This window comes from Chenopodium album, chromosome 19 (assembly GCF_948465745.1).
Source record: "Chenopodium album chromosome 19, dcCheAlbu1.1, whole genome shotgun sequence".
NCBI lineage: Eukaryota > Viridiplantae > Streptophyta > Magnoliopsida > Caryophyllales > Amaranthaceae > Chenopodium > Chenopodium album.
In genome coordinates, this window is record NC_137852.1 from 9,890,103 (window position 1) to 9,908,044 (window position 17,942).

The following is a 17,942-nucleotide window of genomic DNA, read 5'->3' on the forward strand; positions in this document are numbered from 1 at the left end:
TTGAATGGAGTTTTGGGTTTTGGTTTTATAAGAGGGAAAAGAGAAAAAAATTTAGAGAGTTCTAGTGATGTTTGGTGAGTAAAATGGAAGTAATGTTCGAGAAAATGATTTATTTATTCAAGTTCTAGATTTAATTTGTTTTTTAAAAAAGGAAGAAATTCTCGAATGATCAAGCAAAAGTTGTACAAATTTTTATTTGATTGTTTACTTTAAAAAGGAAGGAAAGTCTCGAGTCTAGTGATTGTTTATTGTAAATGAGGATCAATCGATCAATAAAGTAAAAGAATTAAGGCACAATTGATATTAGCCTTACAAAACAAACGGGTTTCCCTTCGAACATAATTAGTTGTTACAATGTCTTATATGAAATAGTAAAAGGTGACAAATTTTTCCGAACATTCATTAGTAATATAAATGATTAGAAATTATGAGTAATTCCCCCTCATGATAATAAACTGATTAGAACCTGCTAGTTCTGCAACTGTTTAGCATTATTTGATCAATTGCATCATTTCTTCTAAGATTTTACAATTAAATTGATGTAATTGTCTAAAACAAATGAACACCAAATATATTTAACAATGAAATTATGCATAATATCCTAGAGGATTTGAATGAACTAGTTTACAAAGTTTGATTTATAAGTAGCAGGAGGAACATCAGCTGCTGTTGCAGAAACTGCAATGGGGCTCCTAACAAAGTGATTTCCATCTGACCATATCAACTCTCCGAAAACGTACCCTGCAGGCAAGCCACCAGCTTGAGCTTTTAAGGTCACCTTAAAACTCTTCTCTTCTCCAGCTTTCATAAACTTTAAAGACTTCGGTTCCACAGTGACTTCAACGCGTTTGGTGGGTTCACACGAGCTTCATAAGTCGAGGCCTCTGCCACATTCTTAACTGTTCGAGTGACAGTGACTGAGCCAGAAAGTTTAGGCACTGTGATTGAAGGGTAGTTGAAGTTCAATAGGCCACTAGTGTTTGCTGTTTTACATTTGTAGGAAGGATCAAAGGACTGGAGCATGGTTTGGTTATAGCCTAGAGAGCAAAGGAACTCCAAATAATCGCGTGTGGTTAAGTCATAGACTAGCCCTGGATCCATGGCACGGTTTGGTCTAACATGTCCTGCTCCATAGGCAAATGGGTCGGCTGTAGTGAAAGATGCATCCAGTATTGGCTTCTCTGTGTTATCTTTGACTCTCGCTGTAACAACATAAAAATTAACAGCTCAGAATCGAGTTCTTTTGTCTAGAGATGTTTCTATTATAAACAACTACGAATAACAGTGGATCAAAAAATGAGTTGTAGGGTTACCGGTGGTCATTATTGCAGATCTGATTGCAGCGGGGCTCCAAGTGGGGTGAAGAGTTTTGAGAAGGCCAGCAACCCCAGAGATATGAGGGCAAGACATAGAAGTACCCGAGTCTAACATATAGGAAAGTATACGCTTATCCCATGGTTCTTCTGTTGGACTTACTGCTCCAGAGTATGCAGCTATGACATTCACTCCTGGTGCTATGATATCAGGCTGCAGACCACAAGAACATCATTACTTCACTTGACACTTCAATTTATTTAAAAAACATTGAATCTTCATATCAAATGTAGTATGACACTAAAAACTCAGGTCAGTACTAGACATCAATTCCCGAGTCCAAGTAACATATCAACCATTTATGCATAGGTCCAATTTCAAGCAGACTGAAGATTTTAAAGTGCCACAACTTACTTTTAATATTTCAGGTGTAACAGGATTTGGACCTCTGGATGAAAAGGCGGCCATATAAGGAGCTGGCTTGGTACCTATTACAACTTCTGGATGAGTGATGTAACCATAAGGCTCACTGTCAACAAAAATTTTCTTTTCAGATTAACAAAACAAACAAATTCAACAATTTTGTGAAATATATAGGCTACAAGAAATGTATGAACAAATTGAACAACAGTTATATACATACGCCGTGGAATTGATATAGGCCAGAACAGCAGCCCCATCTGTATAGGTTAGTTGTGTTGCTGGAAGGACATGAAGATCGGCTAAAATCTCATTGCCACTATCTTTGTCGTTGCAAAGGATCATCCCTGCACCTCCAGCAAGTAATGCTTGCACACCTTTCTCCACTCTTCCATTAACACCACGAAGACATGCCACGATTTTCCCCTGTGCTTTAGTTTTATCCAATGTGCCTACCAGGCAGAGCATACTGCAGAAACAGATTAATATCAGGTTTGCAACATATCACAGTTAGAGCAAGCTCTGATGGTAAAGAAAGGGATAAAATTACGCGTCTGCAGCAGATGCATTGGCAGTTTTCGCTTGAGCACCAGATATGAGTGGATAAAGCTTGTCATCTGGCAAAGGTTTTGATAAGCTCGAACCCTGAACACAGCAAAAAACTTTCAGAAAAACAGACAGTCTTCAAAAATGTCTACTAAGATCATAAGACTGATTAGCTAGTATATGTTACAAGAGATGCAGACTGATACCTTAAATCTCTGACCATTTCGAAGCTCAGCAAAAGCTTGAAACTCCCTATCCATAGTACCGGCTCCAACAGTAACAATCCATGGTGCAACATTCACAACAGACGCCACTTGAGGTCCAGAATTGCCAGCAGAACAAACCACAACGATACCATTTTGAATAGCATGAAAGGATCCAATTGCTATTGCATCACTGAAATAATCTCTAGGACCTCCACCAATCGAGACAGATAGGACATCAACCCCATCATGAATAGCCATATCAAAGCCTGCTAGTAAATCTGCATCGAAGCAGTTACCCCAGCAGATCTTGTAAGCAGCTACTCGCGCCTTTGGTGATCCACCTTTAGCTGTTCCATTGACTATGCCTAAGACAGATGCTCCTGGAACAAAGTTGCCACCAGCCGTTGACAGTGTGTGAGTTCCGTGGCCAGCGACATCACGTGGAGAGACTATTGATTCCGTGACATTTCCACCAGCTGCAATGAATCCTCTGTTGAAGTACCTTGCTCCAATAAGCTTCCTGTAAGATGATCGATACACAATTAGTCTTTCGTATGTCCTAACCCTTAGAGGAGAATATTTTGCGTGTATTCTTTATCAAAATGTGTACAGTCATAGAAATGTAACGAACCTATTGCAACGGACACCGTCATTCTGACTGTCACAACCACCTTTCCATCTGGAAGGAACAGGTCCATATCCTTCATCACTAAAGCTCTTTGATTCAGGCCAAACCCCTATTCATCATTTAGAAGAGGGAATTAAGTAAGTTTGTAACACTTTTATGTTACAATGTTTTTCCAATTTAATGATATGATTATAAACGATACATGTAACTATTGAGGCTTCATGTCTCAACGTTCATGCGTTACTATACAATTTTTTATTATTTTTTGTCAACGCATAATTTTGAGTTATTGACTATTGGTATATTTAATACCATATTTTAAATATAAATAATAAATTGTTTGACATATTGAAAGTATATCATGAAACTAATCCAACAATAATTTACCACTACTTATAGGGACTACTTATTTTGAGATAGGGATCATATTTTAGAAGGATTAAGGAAGTGAAAATTAATTTATAACAATCTATTAATCCTCTAATTTCAAATTTTGATCATAGGTAAACCATACAATTAATTACTTCTTTCGATTAGATATACAACTATACAAGTACGTAAATGCACATTGTCGATTTTCACCTTTGTCAATAACAATTTTGACTATAACTATCTTAAATTATTTTTATAAGCACCTATCATTTTTTTTATTGCTTTGTTACAGTTCCTTACATTAACATTAACACTAACACTGATATATGCACATACATATCTTAACAAATTATAAAATGTTTAAAACTACACACTGAGACGAATCAAATAATATTTCAAGTATAACAGTAGAAAGACGAAATGAATGATAAAACACAAATGAGTTTAAGCAAATACCAGTGTCAAGGTTAGCAATGATAGTATCTTCCCCAAATCTAGCCTTTTTCCACGCTGAATCCGCTTGGATTACACCATTGTTTTCAAGCAACATAAAATCCCAAGACCTTGTTGTTTGTAATTCCCTCGCTCTATTCGGGAACACAGAAACAACTTCTGGGTGTTCTGATTCATTTTCAAAACAACCAAATTAATTAAACCAATCTTAATCTTACAAACTAAACATATTATAACCTTAATTACTTTTTAATTTGCTTGTCAAAATTATTTATTCTTTGTTACCACGTAATAAAATGAAGCTCAATATAAAATGTTGTATACTTGTATATGTATGTTTAAGTTTTACTAGAAAGGTAGGAAATAAAATACATTATTGTGAATTTGTGATATATTTCAAACCATTTTAATTTTATGATCGTGTTTAGGAAAATAAAGGAAATCATTAATTATTGTTCACCTTAATGAAATTAAATCATAATTAAGTAGGTTTTCAAAAAAAAAAAAAAAAAAAAAAAATCATAATTAAGTACGCATTCATAATATGTAAAGTATTAGGTTTTTTTTTTCTCTCTCTTGTTTTTTTTTTTTTTTTTTTTTTTTTTTTTTTTTTTTTTTTTGAGGGAGTAAAGTATTAGGGCCTGTTCACATTTACTTAATTTTAGTTCAGTTCAGTTCAGTTCAGCTCCAATCAGTTCAGTTCAGTTCAGTTCCAATCAGTTCAGTTCAGTTCAGCTCTTAATTTCCCTCTCACATAAAATATTCATTTCAGCTCAATTCAGTTCAGTTCAGTTCCAATCAGTTCAGTTCAGCTCCAATCAGTTCAGTTCAGCTCAGTTCAGTAAATATGAACAGGCCCTTAGTAGTTGAATAATACGAAGTACTCTTAAGAAGTTTAAGATAATGTTTAGAAAGTCTATTATTCTATCCTACGCATATTTCTATTTCAAGATGCTATGTTGTTATTGTATAAATATAGTCATGCTATGTTGTAAACATTTCACAATGCTCCATTTTACCCTAAACTTGTCAAGTTTCAAGGTTTTGTAAACATTGTATATGTATGATTATGTTTTGTAATTATATATAGATGAATTAAATATGATAATCAATATTAACTTGATCTCTACAGTAATAGAAATATATACTTCATCCGTTCCATACTATACTTTTGATTGCGCCGTATTCATCACTATTCAGTACACATTTTGAGCATTAGGAATTATCAATGTGAGATGCATGAACCTAGCATGGATCAATTGTAATTTAGGCTATTTATTAAAAATGAAATAAAAAGTAGATTGAAGCATAAAAAATCAAATTATTACTTGCAATCTCTGCTGCTTGCTCATCATCAAGAATTGCCGCAAAACCATTAATATGCATTTGGTATGAGTAAAATATTGCTTCCTTTGCCTTGTCTTGACTATATAGGCACATTTTTTTCAATTAAAAAAAAAGACAATATTTTGGTAATCCGATGACAAAACAATACATAAAATCAAAGCTAACGAACGCACGGAGGCGTTGAATAAGCTAGCTAAAAGTAGAAAGATTAAATTAAAATGAACATTAATTACACCAATCGACGTGTGTTTTTGTCTTGTTTTCCCAAATTAATACCACTTTAAGTATTATTTTAAATGCTTATCCAACGCCCCGGAGACGTTCGTTAGCAACATCTTATTAATTATTATAGCTTAGTTACCTTCCAACAAATGAAGCCAGAAAATTATGATGAGAATTCTCTACTAGTTCCATATCTTGTTGTGTAACGTCTGGACCATGATTATGTGCTCCCATATACACGATATAAGACTAAATTCAACAATTGAAAAAAATAAACCAATATCAATAACAATAATACTCGTATAATATCATATTCGTATCCATATCAAAAATTAAAATGTAACAACTTTACGTGCCTGTTTAGCCGCAAGAGCGGAATTATTAAAAAATGAAAAGAGGATGAACAAGAGACACATTTTCATTGTGTTACTTGAACACAGGATTGACTCCATTGCTTGTTTAGGCTTAATTATGGGTAATAAGCCGTAAGTTTAAGTTTAAAACCTATTAATTTTATGAATGAATGTGGTGAGCTTATATATAGAGATTAATGTATGTCATGAGATTCTAATTAAAGTTGTAAAAGATAAAAATGATACACGGGATATAATTAGTCAATGTGATATGATAATTTTGTCAAGGATTCTTAATGTAATCAATCTTTGATTGATATCAATGGGGTGTCACAGTCTAATAATAATTATTCATATCACTTCTATGGGCTGGCCTAGTATGCCCCTAATATATATGTACGGTTTAGTATTGATTCCAAAATATGTACTCTATTCATTATTTTTAATTAGATCATCAAGCTAAATTTAGTTTATTGGAAAGAAGAGCGTCTTTTAATCATGAGATTGGAGATTCAATCCTAACAAAGTCACAAGAGATAATTAGGGGGTGGAATTCCCTTACCCAGTGGCAGATCCATGAGACCATGATTTTACGAGTGCTAGGTCACCATTACCCATCGACCGCATACCAATAAATATTCTAAAAGTTAGTTAAAAAAAAAGGCTCTGTCAAAAAAAAAAAAAAAAAAGCATTTCAAAGATATTAAATATTTTAAGGGGGAGGAGAAGGATTTGTAACGAATAATGACAAGTCACTAATGAAACTGCCCCCTTGGGTATCAAACCCATGATCTTTGACAAGAATTACAATGCCTCCCACCACTACAACGCTAAGCACTTATTTATATATTGTCAATGTTGTCGAAAGAGAATTCACGTGTTGGAGGGAAGATCCTGAACTCCTCCCTAAATTACATGAATATTGTTTCAATGTTAACCCGCTTGCAAGTGTGATTAGGGCAGTCCAGAAAGAGTGACAAACAAGGGGAGAAAAATGATCCCTCAAGATAATGTGATTTCCACTCAAATATCGGGCACACTACAAATGAATGCATGACACTCAAAAAGGAAGTCGCTTACCTGTTGAAGAAAAGATACCTCAAGGAACTCATGACAGACAGGTCCAAAGCTCCAGGTAGAGAAAGAGATTCCAACCCAGCTATTTGACAATATGCATTTTGGGTTTCTTAGTTTGGGCTAATTTTTTGGACTGAAACTGCTAGAATTAATGTCATCGTGGGTTGCTTCCAAGCTATGCTAGCTATTGTTTTTAGGTGTAGCGTTGTTGGAATGTCGACTTTGGTGGTGGCTGGTATTAGGTGAGGTGAGAGATGATTTTGGGTCGAAAGTGCATTGAGAAATTGCGAAGGAGTGAAGACTTGTACTTTGTTGGTTTTAGGGATATGTGAGGGCAGTTTTGGGGGTGTTTTGAGGCAGGTTGAGGATGTTGTGGTGGTGGATCAAGATGTTAAGGTGGTGGGACGGTGGTAAGGAAGGTGGCACTGCTGGTGGGCATGAAAAAAAAGGTTTAAAAGGTCACGTGATCGACACTTGGGTACGGTAGTCAACGCTTGAGAAATTAGTCAACGGTGAAATTCGGTGAAGGGTAGTCTTTTACAACATTATAATTTTAATAATTAACTAGCCTTTTGGCCAGTTTGACGCACGGGTTCTTACCTAGGTTATTTCATATGTAGGTATGTTTTTCAATAGTTGAAACTTTTGATATGAAATACGAACTAATTGTTTCATTGCTAAAACTTTAAAGGAAAAAAAAAAAAGAATGAGGGTAGAATTGTGGAAAAAACTAATGGAATTAGTTACATATATATACACGAAGATTGTAGGATATGAAATGACATATTGGTTTAAGTTATATTTTAAGTCTAGGAATTGAAAAGACAATTTTTATATAATTCAATTCATATGTTTATGTGATATATATTAATTGGTTCAACTTTATTTGTATTATGATGGAAATAAGATACTTCATTTTCTTAAGGGTTTTTTGTCAAAAACTACCTAATAAAACCAATATTTTGCGAGAAACTACCTATTAAAAAAAATGTTGTAATAAACTACCTAATAAAGGTAAAATGATGGCAAAAACTACCTAAGAAAAGGTAAAATGTTGTAAAATACTGTCTATACCGAATTTTCACCGTTGATCGACCTCAAAACACTCCAAAACCACCGCTTTCATTCCCAAAACTAAGACAACTTGCTTGAAATCGTCTCCACCACATCTAAAGCACCTTCCAATCCCAAAACCACCACCTCTAACCCTAAAAACCACCATCCCGAAGCACTAATCTACCCTCACCAACTCAAAATATCCTCCAACCATCCTGAAAATAACGTTACCACCTTGAAAACCAACCCTAACAATGGTTTTGGGGGGTGTTCTAAGGTGGATCAACATCCTAAAATTAAGTCAACGGTGGAATTTCGGTCAAAGGTAGTATATTACAACATTTTATCTTTTATTAGGTAGTTTCTTACAACATTTTTTTTATTAGGTAGTTTCTCACAAAATTTAGGCTTTATTAGGTAGTTTCTCACAAAATGTCCTTTTCTTAATTGAATTTGCAAGTTATAAAATGCATAAAGACTTAATATTAAACAAAAAGATTAAAAGGGGTGACATGTGTCATATGTGGTAGTGAGTGACTTGTGATGACATGTGTCATATGAAAAGTTGTGGTTTGTGTTTTTAAATACTAAAGTATAGAGTATAGATATAGATTACAAATTTTTTTTTATTAGTTAGTTTCTCTCAAAAAAAAAAAAAAAAAAAAAAAAAAAAAGCTTTTTAATAGGTTGTTTATGACAAAATGTCCTAAATTATACTCCTTATAAGTACTTCTTATTTTTTTCCAAAATTTTTTGTGACCCTATATTTATAGTACAGACATACAAACCTACTTAATAATATTTGTAAAAAAATTAATGTCTTAAAATTATTACTTCCTCTGTTCTTTTTTACTTGACCTGTTTCTTTTATCACGATTGCCAATGCAAAACTTTAACGATCAATAACTTCAATTCTCCATAAATAAAAATTATTAAAGTTAGATATTATGATAGTACTTATTGAGACGAATCTAAAAAGATCCTACATGAATATATTTTTCCTTACATATTATTTACAAAAGACGGTCAAAGGAGGGGTGATGAATAGTGTAAAAGTTAAAGTGGGTCAAGTAATAAAGAACGGAGGAAGTAGATTTGATGTTGTTATTATTTTTATAAGGGTAACATCGATAATTTAATGTATTTGTTGAAAATATAGCCATCACTTGTAATATTAGCATCAATAATTTTATGCATTCATAAAATAAGAAATTATGATCATCACCTGCTAAACATAAATCTGATCCACCCGTTTCATCACCAGGAGATGACAGATGGATCGAATTCGGGTGATGAGTTTTGTGGGTGGCGAGTGTATCGAGTGGAGCAGATGGATTGAGTGGGTGGCGGGTTTTGCTAACTGATGTAGTAGAAAAACTATCGGTATATGCTTGGATTTTAGTAGTGTTCGACCTGAATCCAATCTATTGTCATTCCTACTTGTCGGTAATCTGAATGAAGTGGAATAAGCATTGCTATTGATCTGAATAAAATAGTGAATTTCAAGGATATAAAGCCATTTAATCTAACTAGGACTAAGGGCCTGTTCACATTTACTTAATTTTAGTTAAGTTTAGTTAGCTCCAATCAGTTCAATTCACTTTAGCTCCAATCAATTCAGTTCAGCTCCTAATTTCCCTCTTTCATAAAATATTCATTTCAGCTAAGTTCAGTTCAGTTCAGCTCCAATCAGTTCAGTTGAGTTCCAATCAGTTTAGTTCAGTTCAATTCAGTAAATGTGAAAAGCCCTAAATAACGATTAAATTGGTTTTTTTTTTCCTAGCAACTATCATACTCCCTCCGTGTTTTTTTAAGTGTTACACTTTGACCGGCAAATTTTAGGCAATTTAATTGATCGACTTAAATAAAATAAGAGGTAAGTGGGGTAGGAGTATTAAAAAATTGTAAAAGAAAGATAGTGGGGTTAATAGCTTATTAAAAAGTAATGAATGTGAGAGGAAAGATATAATAAAAAAAATAGTAGTGGGTTTGGGTGGGGACCATGAGAAGAGAGAGATATAATATTTTAATGTAACTTTTTGCCAAAAAAGGAAGTGTAACACTTAAAAAAACACGGCCGAAAATGGGAATTGTAACAATTAAAAAAAACACGGAGGGAGTATGCAATTCTCTTGCTAAAACAATTCATACGAATTGATCAAATGTAACTCAAAATTTCTCTACCTTCATTAATGAAAATATTGATTATAACAAAATATATGTTCTAATAGTAATATTAGAAAACACTATCTTATCAATCTAAGAATTCTAAGAATTCTATTACAACGGTCCTAATTTGATTAATCACGCCTAACTTTGGATTGACGCCCTCAACCTCATAATTAATAGATGACTCAACAAAAATAAATACAAAAAATAAAATGATAATATTGATGCCTTGAAATCGCATCACTACTCAAGACTTCTCGACCCAGACAAGTACTTTAATTTGTAATGGTAAAGGATTATGAAAACACAAGTCAACTAAGGGCCTGTTCATATTTACTGAACTGAGCTAAACTGAACTGAACTGAACTGATTGGAGCTGAACTGAACTGATTGGAACTGAACTGAACTGAACTGAACTGAATTGAGCTGAAATGAATATTTTATGTGAGAGAAAAATTAAGAGCTGAACTGAACTGAACTGAACTGAACTGATTGGAGCTGAACTGAACTGAATTGAACTGATTGGAGCTGAACTGAACTGAACTAAAATTAAGTAAGTATGAACAGGCCCTAATTATATTTAGTAAGGCAAAATAATTAAAGAGAGAAAACCAAAGAAAGCTGATTGATTCATTTCACACAAAAGCAAAATACTACAAGGCTTTAAATAAGAAATGAAAATAACAAACTCCAAACTGAGCTCCTAAAAATTAGTGACCAATACTTTCACTAACGGCTAGAATAACTTACCACTAATTCACTAAATCACTAACAACAACTACATTATTTTAATCAAGAATCCTAAGCCTACCAACTTTCCTAATTAATAGGAACGAATTTTGACCATTACTCAACAGATTATATATACCCCAACAATAATTAGTAAAGTTATGATTGCAGCGATTATCCATGAGCGAATAGTAGACGATGCATCTAATATAGTTGTGGTGTCACTAACCTGAATGAAGTGAAAAAAAACATTGTGATCAGATCAGTCTGAATGAAAGGGTGAATATAAAAAACAGAAAAGACGAAAATGGAATAACACATACATGTCCATGCAACAGTTGCCACTTTAATTTGTTATTCTGCCATCTTGGTTGATTTCCTGGGATTGAGCGGACAATCAATGAGAGGGCAAACGTGACGAAAATTGAGGCAACCACTGGTGCAACCAAAAAGAGGATAACAACACCAATTTTTTGGGAAGGCTTGAAATAAGAATAGGTGCCGGTTAAAAATGCAGCCATCAGCATGATAATAGAAATGGAAGTAGCTCTGAAGCCCCAAGTGAAGAGGTGTTGTCTGATTCTTTTCCCAGCGGGAACAATAACGAAAAAAAAGTAACATAAAATGGCCGTAAGAGAAGAGACTAAAGCGAAACAGTCTGTGAAGAGGAACGCTTGAAATGCTTTACTGTGGCTTAACATGGCAGTACCTGTTAAACTCAAGAATATTGTGGAGAAAACGGCTTAGCTTTTGCATTGATCATAATCACATATATATACACAATACAATAGGAAACCCAACTTGCCTAAAACTCCTAACAAGATTAACTTAACATAAATACATTATTAACATAAATAACCCAACCAAACTCTAATAGTACCTTCTTCCCCTTTAATCTTCGTGTCTGCATCAAATCCACCAGGTACTGCGAGGCCTGCTGTAAATGATACAGTTGCTATTAGAGCGGCAACCACCATATGACTTCCAGCTGCTGTACTCATGCCACTCGTGATATAGGCCTCTGGTTGAGCCTCGATATCTTTTTTGTACTCCTGTAGAGGTGGTATCCATTGCTTTACACGCCCGCCTTTTGGGGCTATCATTCTGATTTCTCTCACGATATCCTGCGATTATTGTGGGCTCCACAATTGAATAAGTTGAATAAAGTTATTGGTTTATTTACGAAAATGCCATATGAGAAACAAATTTTGTTTATTTTTCACTATGACAAACTGGGGCATCCCCATGATTAACTCTACTAGGTAAGGTAATAAGTTAATAACGTAGTATAAGGGGAGACACGTATATATGTACCTTCCTTATAGCCGACCCTGATTGAGTAGTGAATTTGATTGAGCTGGCTATATCACCTGGTGTTTTATGTTCACCATTATAACTCATGACTTGCAGTTTAGATAACTTAGGAATCAGGCTCCTTAAGCGTTTTAAAGAGCTAAGACGAACAGGAAGCTTCTCTTGGAGTGATTTGACGAGCAGGTGAAGTGGCGTATTTCCATCAACGTCTATTTTGTTGACAAGATTAGAAAATTGAATCTCACTCAGAAAATAATCGAGGGCTTCAAAATGGCCTAGAAAGGCCGAATAGTGGACAATGTTCCGGCCTTGATTATCGTTTATTTCGCAAATGTCTGGAAAGTGTTTCATTAGAAGCTTCAGACCATCTACATTGTTCATTTGCGCTGCTACATGAGCTGCAGTCCGCCCCTGGTTGTCTTGAATGTATACTACAGTACGAGATTTGGGTTCTGAAAGAGCCGCCTCGAATACTGCCTCCAATATTGCCTTCAATACTGCATTGTCAATGCCAGCTGCATAATGAATTGGTGTTTGTCCATGTTTATCTATTGTCTGTAATAGCCGCTTATTACCGTAATTGAGCTTTGTTACCATGTCTAAAAATCACACACAAAGTTCATTAATGATGATAATACTGCAAATTCTATTTTTAAACTTGTAAGTATGTACATACTATATGAGAAAAAATGAGAATGTAATATAAGACGGGGGAATATAGCTTTGGTTTTTCTAGTACAGTTGGACTTATCCCGCCTATGGCCTATGCTATGCCACCCTTATAAATGACTTAAGGTACTCCCTCCGTATTACATTTATCAAATGCGGTTGTGTTTAAATAAGTGTTATACTTTCATTTTTGGTAAAAAACTATATTTAAATATTCGAAAATCCTACCGTAAATGACATGTACTGCTATGTACCACTAAAATAATGTACCGCTATGTACCACTAATTTTATTTATTAAATATTTTATTTTTGTAATTTTAAACAAATTTCAAATCTAGCTAAGTTGGTAGTGTTTCCTATTTTCACTTCAAGGTATCATGATCGATTTTTTTATTCTAATCCAATTTTTTTATTTTTTGGAAAAGTTTGAGCAACCCATCAATGGCGGAATTCACTGGATTCTCCTTCACCAACACTTCTTCAACCTCCTCTTCTTCCTCTCTCTCCCATATTCTCTCTCCTCTCCCCCCTATCCCTTCACCGCTAACCTAAACGCCTCCACCTAAAACAGAGCGGTAATCGAGGTTGTGGGGTTTCGAGTGCGCGGTGGTCGAGGTCAGATGGTTCTGGCCTGGGCGCGCCGTGGTCGGGGTTTGGGTTAGGGTCTGGTGTGGTGATGGCTGAGTGAAGATGAGGGTGAAAGTGAGGAGATTTAAAATTGACAAAAATCAAATTAGTTACCTCAATTGAATCTTCAATGATATTGAGTGATTTTATTCCTTCTGATTATAATTTGCTTCAAGATACATGAATAATTAAAGAGGAAAGCAAATGAGGAGAAATTGGAATGCGAGGAGATCAAAGAATCTGACTTTTTGTTTTGATTTTTTTACAGAAAATTAAATTTTAATAATTTTAATTTTAAATCTATATATATAATTTAGTACAGTAGTGCATAGCAGTACATATCGTTTATAATACATAGAAATGTATGTCGTGTACTGTAGAACTACTTTTATTATTACTAGATGTAAGCCCGTGCGATGCACGGTTTTTAAATATTTTATTTTTGTATATTTATTTTTTTTTTTTGTAATTTCTTAATATTTTTTGTTTTTATTTTCTATTCTATTATTTTAACATTAATTTAAGATAAAATATTTTGTTAAGTTTTAAATTATTCTTATTCAAATTTCACGTATATAGAACTTGAATTTATAATTTGAAATAAATATTATCTCATTCATCGGATAGTTAGATAAAATCATTAAATCAAAATATATTTTTTAATTTCTAAATATTTGTTAAAATAATATAAATCCTAATGTAAAAGATAATATAAAAGATAATTTTTGTTTTATTTTTCATTATTTAAATCTTAAATTACTATTTTTTTTTCAATTCTCAAATTTCATTTGTTAATTTTTTCTTAAATGGCGACTGAAAATATAAATTCTAAATTAATATATAAATCTAATTTTTCATTGGTCGAAATATTACTTTTGCTTATGTGGCGTGCGATGCACGAATTTTTATATACATTTTGTATATAAATATTTTTTTGGTGATATCTTAATTGTTTTCTTGTATTATAAGTTTTAATTTTGTATGAAAATATCATATCATCAGATATTTACATAAAACCATTAACATCAAATGATAATTTCAATTTTTTAAATATCAAAATATAATTTTTAGTTTTTTAAATAATATAAATCCTAATATCTAAAGATAATTTTTAGTTTTGTAACAAATAAAAATGATAAAATTTAGTGTTCTTAAATAATTAAAATCCTAATAAATTACTATTCGTCGTTTTTACCTGCGTGGCAAAAATTTAAAATTTCATTCGTCACTTTTGTTTAGGTGGCGAGTGATTTTTTTAATTCTAAAATAAAATAGAAATCTAATTTTTAATTGGTCGAAAATATACCTTTTCTTATGTGGCGCTCCCAATGCTTTCCAAAAATGCCTACTTTATTTTATATATTAGATTATTATTATTATTTATTATTATTTCTCTTCTCTCACAATAATTACTTTTCAATAAACTATTAATCCCACTATTAGTTTTTTAATACTCTTACTACCCCACTTACCTATTATTTTATTTAAGTCAATTAAATTGACTAAAATTATATGTCGGTTAAAGTGTAACACTTATAAAAAAAAAGGGAGGGAATATAAATATATGACTCTAAGAGATTGTTTGGTTGACAAAATAAAATGAGGGGAGTGAAAATTCATGGAATTTTGTAATTTAGGTAGGTTTTTTTTTTTTTTTTTTTTTTTTTTTTTTTTTTTTTTTTGAGGAAAAGGTAGTTGTTTGGTTGACACAAAAAAACAAAAATGAAGAAAGTTGAAATTCATGAGAATTTTCACTTCCCACAAAATGTGGAAAGTGAATTACCTAAGCCCCCTTGATCATTCAAAATTCATGGGAATTTCAACTTTTCATTGCACAACCAACCAACTTAAAAGAAATTCCTAAGAATTTTGTCATTTGGGATTCCCATAAAATACAATTTTCTATAGGAATTTAGTTTCAGTGTCAACCAAACAATGCCTAAGTATACATCCCTATTGAATGTGTTGCTCAATGTCTAACGTATATATGCTTGGTAAAATGAGAACTTAGGAGTCAACATGAAAAGGTGATTGAAGTAGAAACTACTGACCTTTATTTCCCCATATAATTGCCATATGCAAAATTGACTCTGTCGCCGGAATATCTCCGTTCTGTTTATAAATGCCATCACGTATAACTTTTACCAGATCATCGGATCCACTCTGCACTCCAAGGTAAAATGGAGTTTCACCCGCTTTATTTTTAGAATTGATAACGCCCAAAGACTGTTGTAGAGTACACATGTATCTCACGACGCTAGTGTGCTTGTTCCGGGCCGCCATATGCAAGGCCGTGTCTCCATCATCGTTAATTAAAGTGAACAGAGTATCATCTTCTTCTAGGAATAATTTGACAGATTTTAGTTGCCCGAAACTAGCAGCAAGATGAAGTGCAGTCTCTTGCCTATCATTCTTGAATGTCAGAAGATTACAATTCTTCTCAAGGAAGTGATTCAAGAACTTAACACTAACAGGTTGTACATGAACTGGGACTGCCACATGGATATGGAGAATAGAATTTCCTTTGGGTGTTATCACGTTAGTTGTTAATCTGGCGTAGTTCAGTTGCTGCTCGTTTTCTATACAAGCAGTAGCACGGTCTAGTTCTCCTTGCAATGCAGCCTTGTATAATATTGCTGGGATGTGCCGCTCATTATTGCCATTAGACGATGATCCTGGAGGAGGATCATCTCCAGGCAAGTTACTAGTAAAAACACCATTGACCACATTTTCCTCTGTGTTGGAAGATACTTCTATTATTTCTTGCCTCGTTTCTTCACTGATGGACATTGTTCCGCCTCGCACTGTTTCTTCTGGTGTTCCTGTTGAGCCCCTTGTTCGGTTGATTTCACCTTGAGTTGAACTACCAGGAGCGTCAGTAATTTCAGATGATTGAAGATTGTTACCAACATTTTCTTCGTGTGAAACTTGTCCACCTTCTAAACCTGCATCTTCATTGGATGCTTGCCTCAGTTCTTCATTGGACATTGTTGTGTCTTGCACTGTTTCTACTGGTACTCCTGCTAAGCCCCTTGTTCCGTCGATTTCTCCTTGATTCGAACTAACAGGATCAACAACAACAGGAGGAGGAGTAGGAGGAAAAATAGGAACATGAGGATGAATAATATTATTATTTGGAGCAAGGGCATGAGCATCGGGAGGAGGAGGAGGAGGAGGAGGAGGAGGAGGAGGAGGAGGAGGAACAAGAGCAGCAAAAGTAATTGCAACACAGGCAGGATTAACAATATTAAAAGTATCAGGATTAGCAATAACATCGGCGGCAGCGGCGGCGGCAGCAGCAGCAGCAGCATGATTAGGTGCAGAATAAGTAATATTAACACAGGCAGGATTAACAGTATTATAGTGGCCATCAAAATTAGGATTAGGATTAGCCATACTTTGATTTAAGTAGCTTAGCCTGCCTTTCAATGAGTTAATATGATGTATAGAAATTTGAGAAAGGGAATAAAATGAATGGTAATTAAAAGATTGAACTAATCCAATTAATACTATGTTACAAGAAATAATGATTTGGGCTGTACTGTAGTAGCATAGTTGGTTTAAAAAACTGTCATTGTAAGCTTTACAACCAAAAAAGCAATGAAAACATTACTTTTTTATGCAAATTGAGCAAACATGCGGATTTAATGGGAAAAAAGCAAGAGCTAAAGTTTGGAAAAGAAGCGTGCGTTTACTACGTTCTTTCACATTTTAAAATAAGTAATCAAACGATAATAATAATAATAATAATAATAATAATAATAATAATAATAATAATAATAATAATAATAATAATAATACAGTAATAATAACATAATTGTTTTAAAAAAAATAATCATACTACAAAGTATAAGATCGGATTAATAATAATAATAAGGCAAAAGCTAGCGAACACTCCGGGCACCTTAGATAAGCTAGCTAAAAGTAGAAAAATAAATTAAAATTAACATTAATTACACCGATCGACGCATAATTTTGTCATGCTTTTTCAAATTAATGAAGTACCATTTTAAGTAATATTTTAAATTGTTATCCAACGCTCCAAGGATGTTCATTAGCAAGATCCTAATAATAATAATAATAATAATAATAATAATAATAATAATAATCTCGTACTTAAAAGAAAAGTGCGGTTAGTGGGAAGCTTCTAAAAAGTGTGTTTTCAACTTTCCATTATGTGCTAGTGTGCTACTCCACTTTCCCCATTGCTCTGAATGCACCCAAGGCTGTCATCTCTAGTCTCTCTGCTTTTCCTAAACAAATTTAATTCATAAATAGGTTAAATAAAACAACATGTAATATTTTTTTCACAATTAAAAACTTCCTTGGTTTTGGAATTTTTTAAGGGTACAAATTATACTTTATTGGTCTTATTTAGTCTTCCTCTTGCTCCCCAGTCCCCGCCAACCCAAATTTTGGTCTGTCCTATCAATCACCAA

The 17,942-nt window shown here is 33.5% G+C and overlaps 1 protein-coding gene and 1 pseudogene across 1 annotated transcript; both read right to left on the reverse strand.

Moving 5' to 3' along the window:
- Positions 1-619: 619 nt before the first annotated feature.
- Positions 620-5,924, reverse strand: LOC145593981 (subtilisin-like protease SBT5.4; annotated as a pseudogene).
- A 5,003-nt stretch (positions 5,925-10,927) lies between these two features.
- LOC145593983 (uncharacterized) lies at positions 10,928-16,910 on the reverse strand. The gene is made up of 5 exons (XM_081650335.1): positions 15,555-16,910; positions 12,207-12,805; positions 11,773-12,016; positions 11,216-11,601; positions 10,928-11,121 (listed from the first exon to the last, which is right to left on the reverse strand). Exons 1-5 carry the CDS (start codon positions 16,897-16,899, stop codon positions 11,014-11,016), a joined length of 2,682 nt encoding a protein of 893 aa, XP_081506461.1. The 5' UTR covers positions 16,900-16,910; the 3' UTR covers positions 10,928-11,013.
- Positions 16,911-17,942: the final 1,032 nt, after the last annotated feature.

Bases quoted from the DNA above. Each gene is read 5' to 3' on its own strand.
- LOC145593983 (XM_081650335.1), bottom strand. From the start codon at position 16,899: ATGGCTAATCCTAATCCTAATTTTGATGGCCACTATAATACTGTTAAT. The intron at 12,806-15,554 runs GTCAGTAGTTTC...TGTGATTTTTAG, and splicing joins AATTATATGGGGAAATAAAG to ACATGGTAACAAAGCTCAAT. The intron at 12,017-12,206 runs GTACATATATAC...CAATAATCGCAG, and splicing joins CAGGGTCGGCTATAAGGAAG to GATATCGTGAGAGAAATCAG.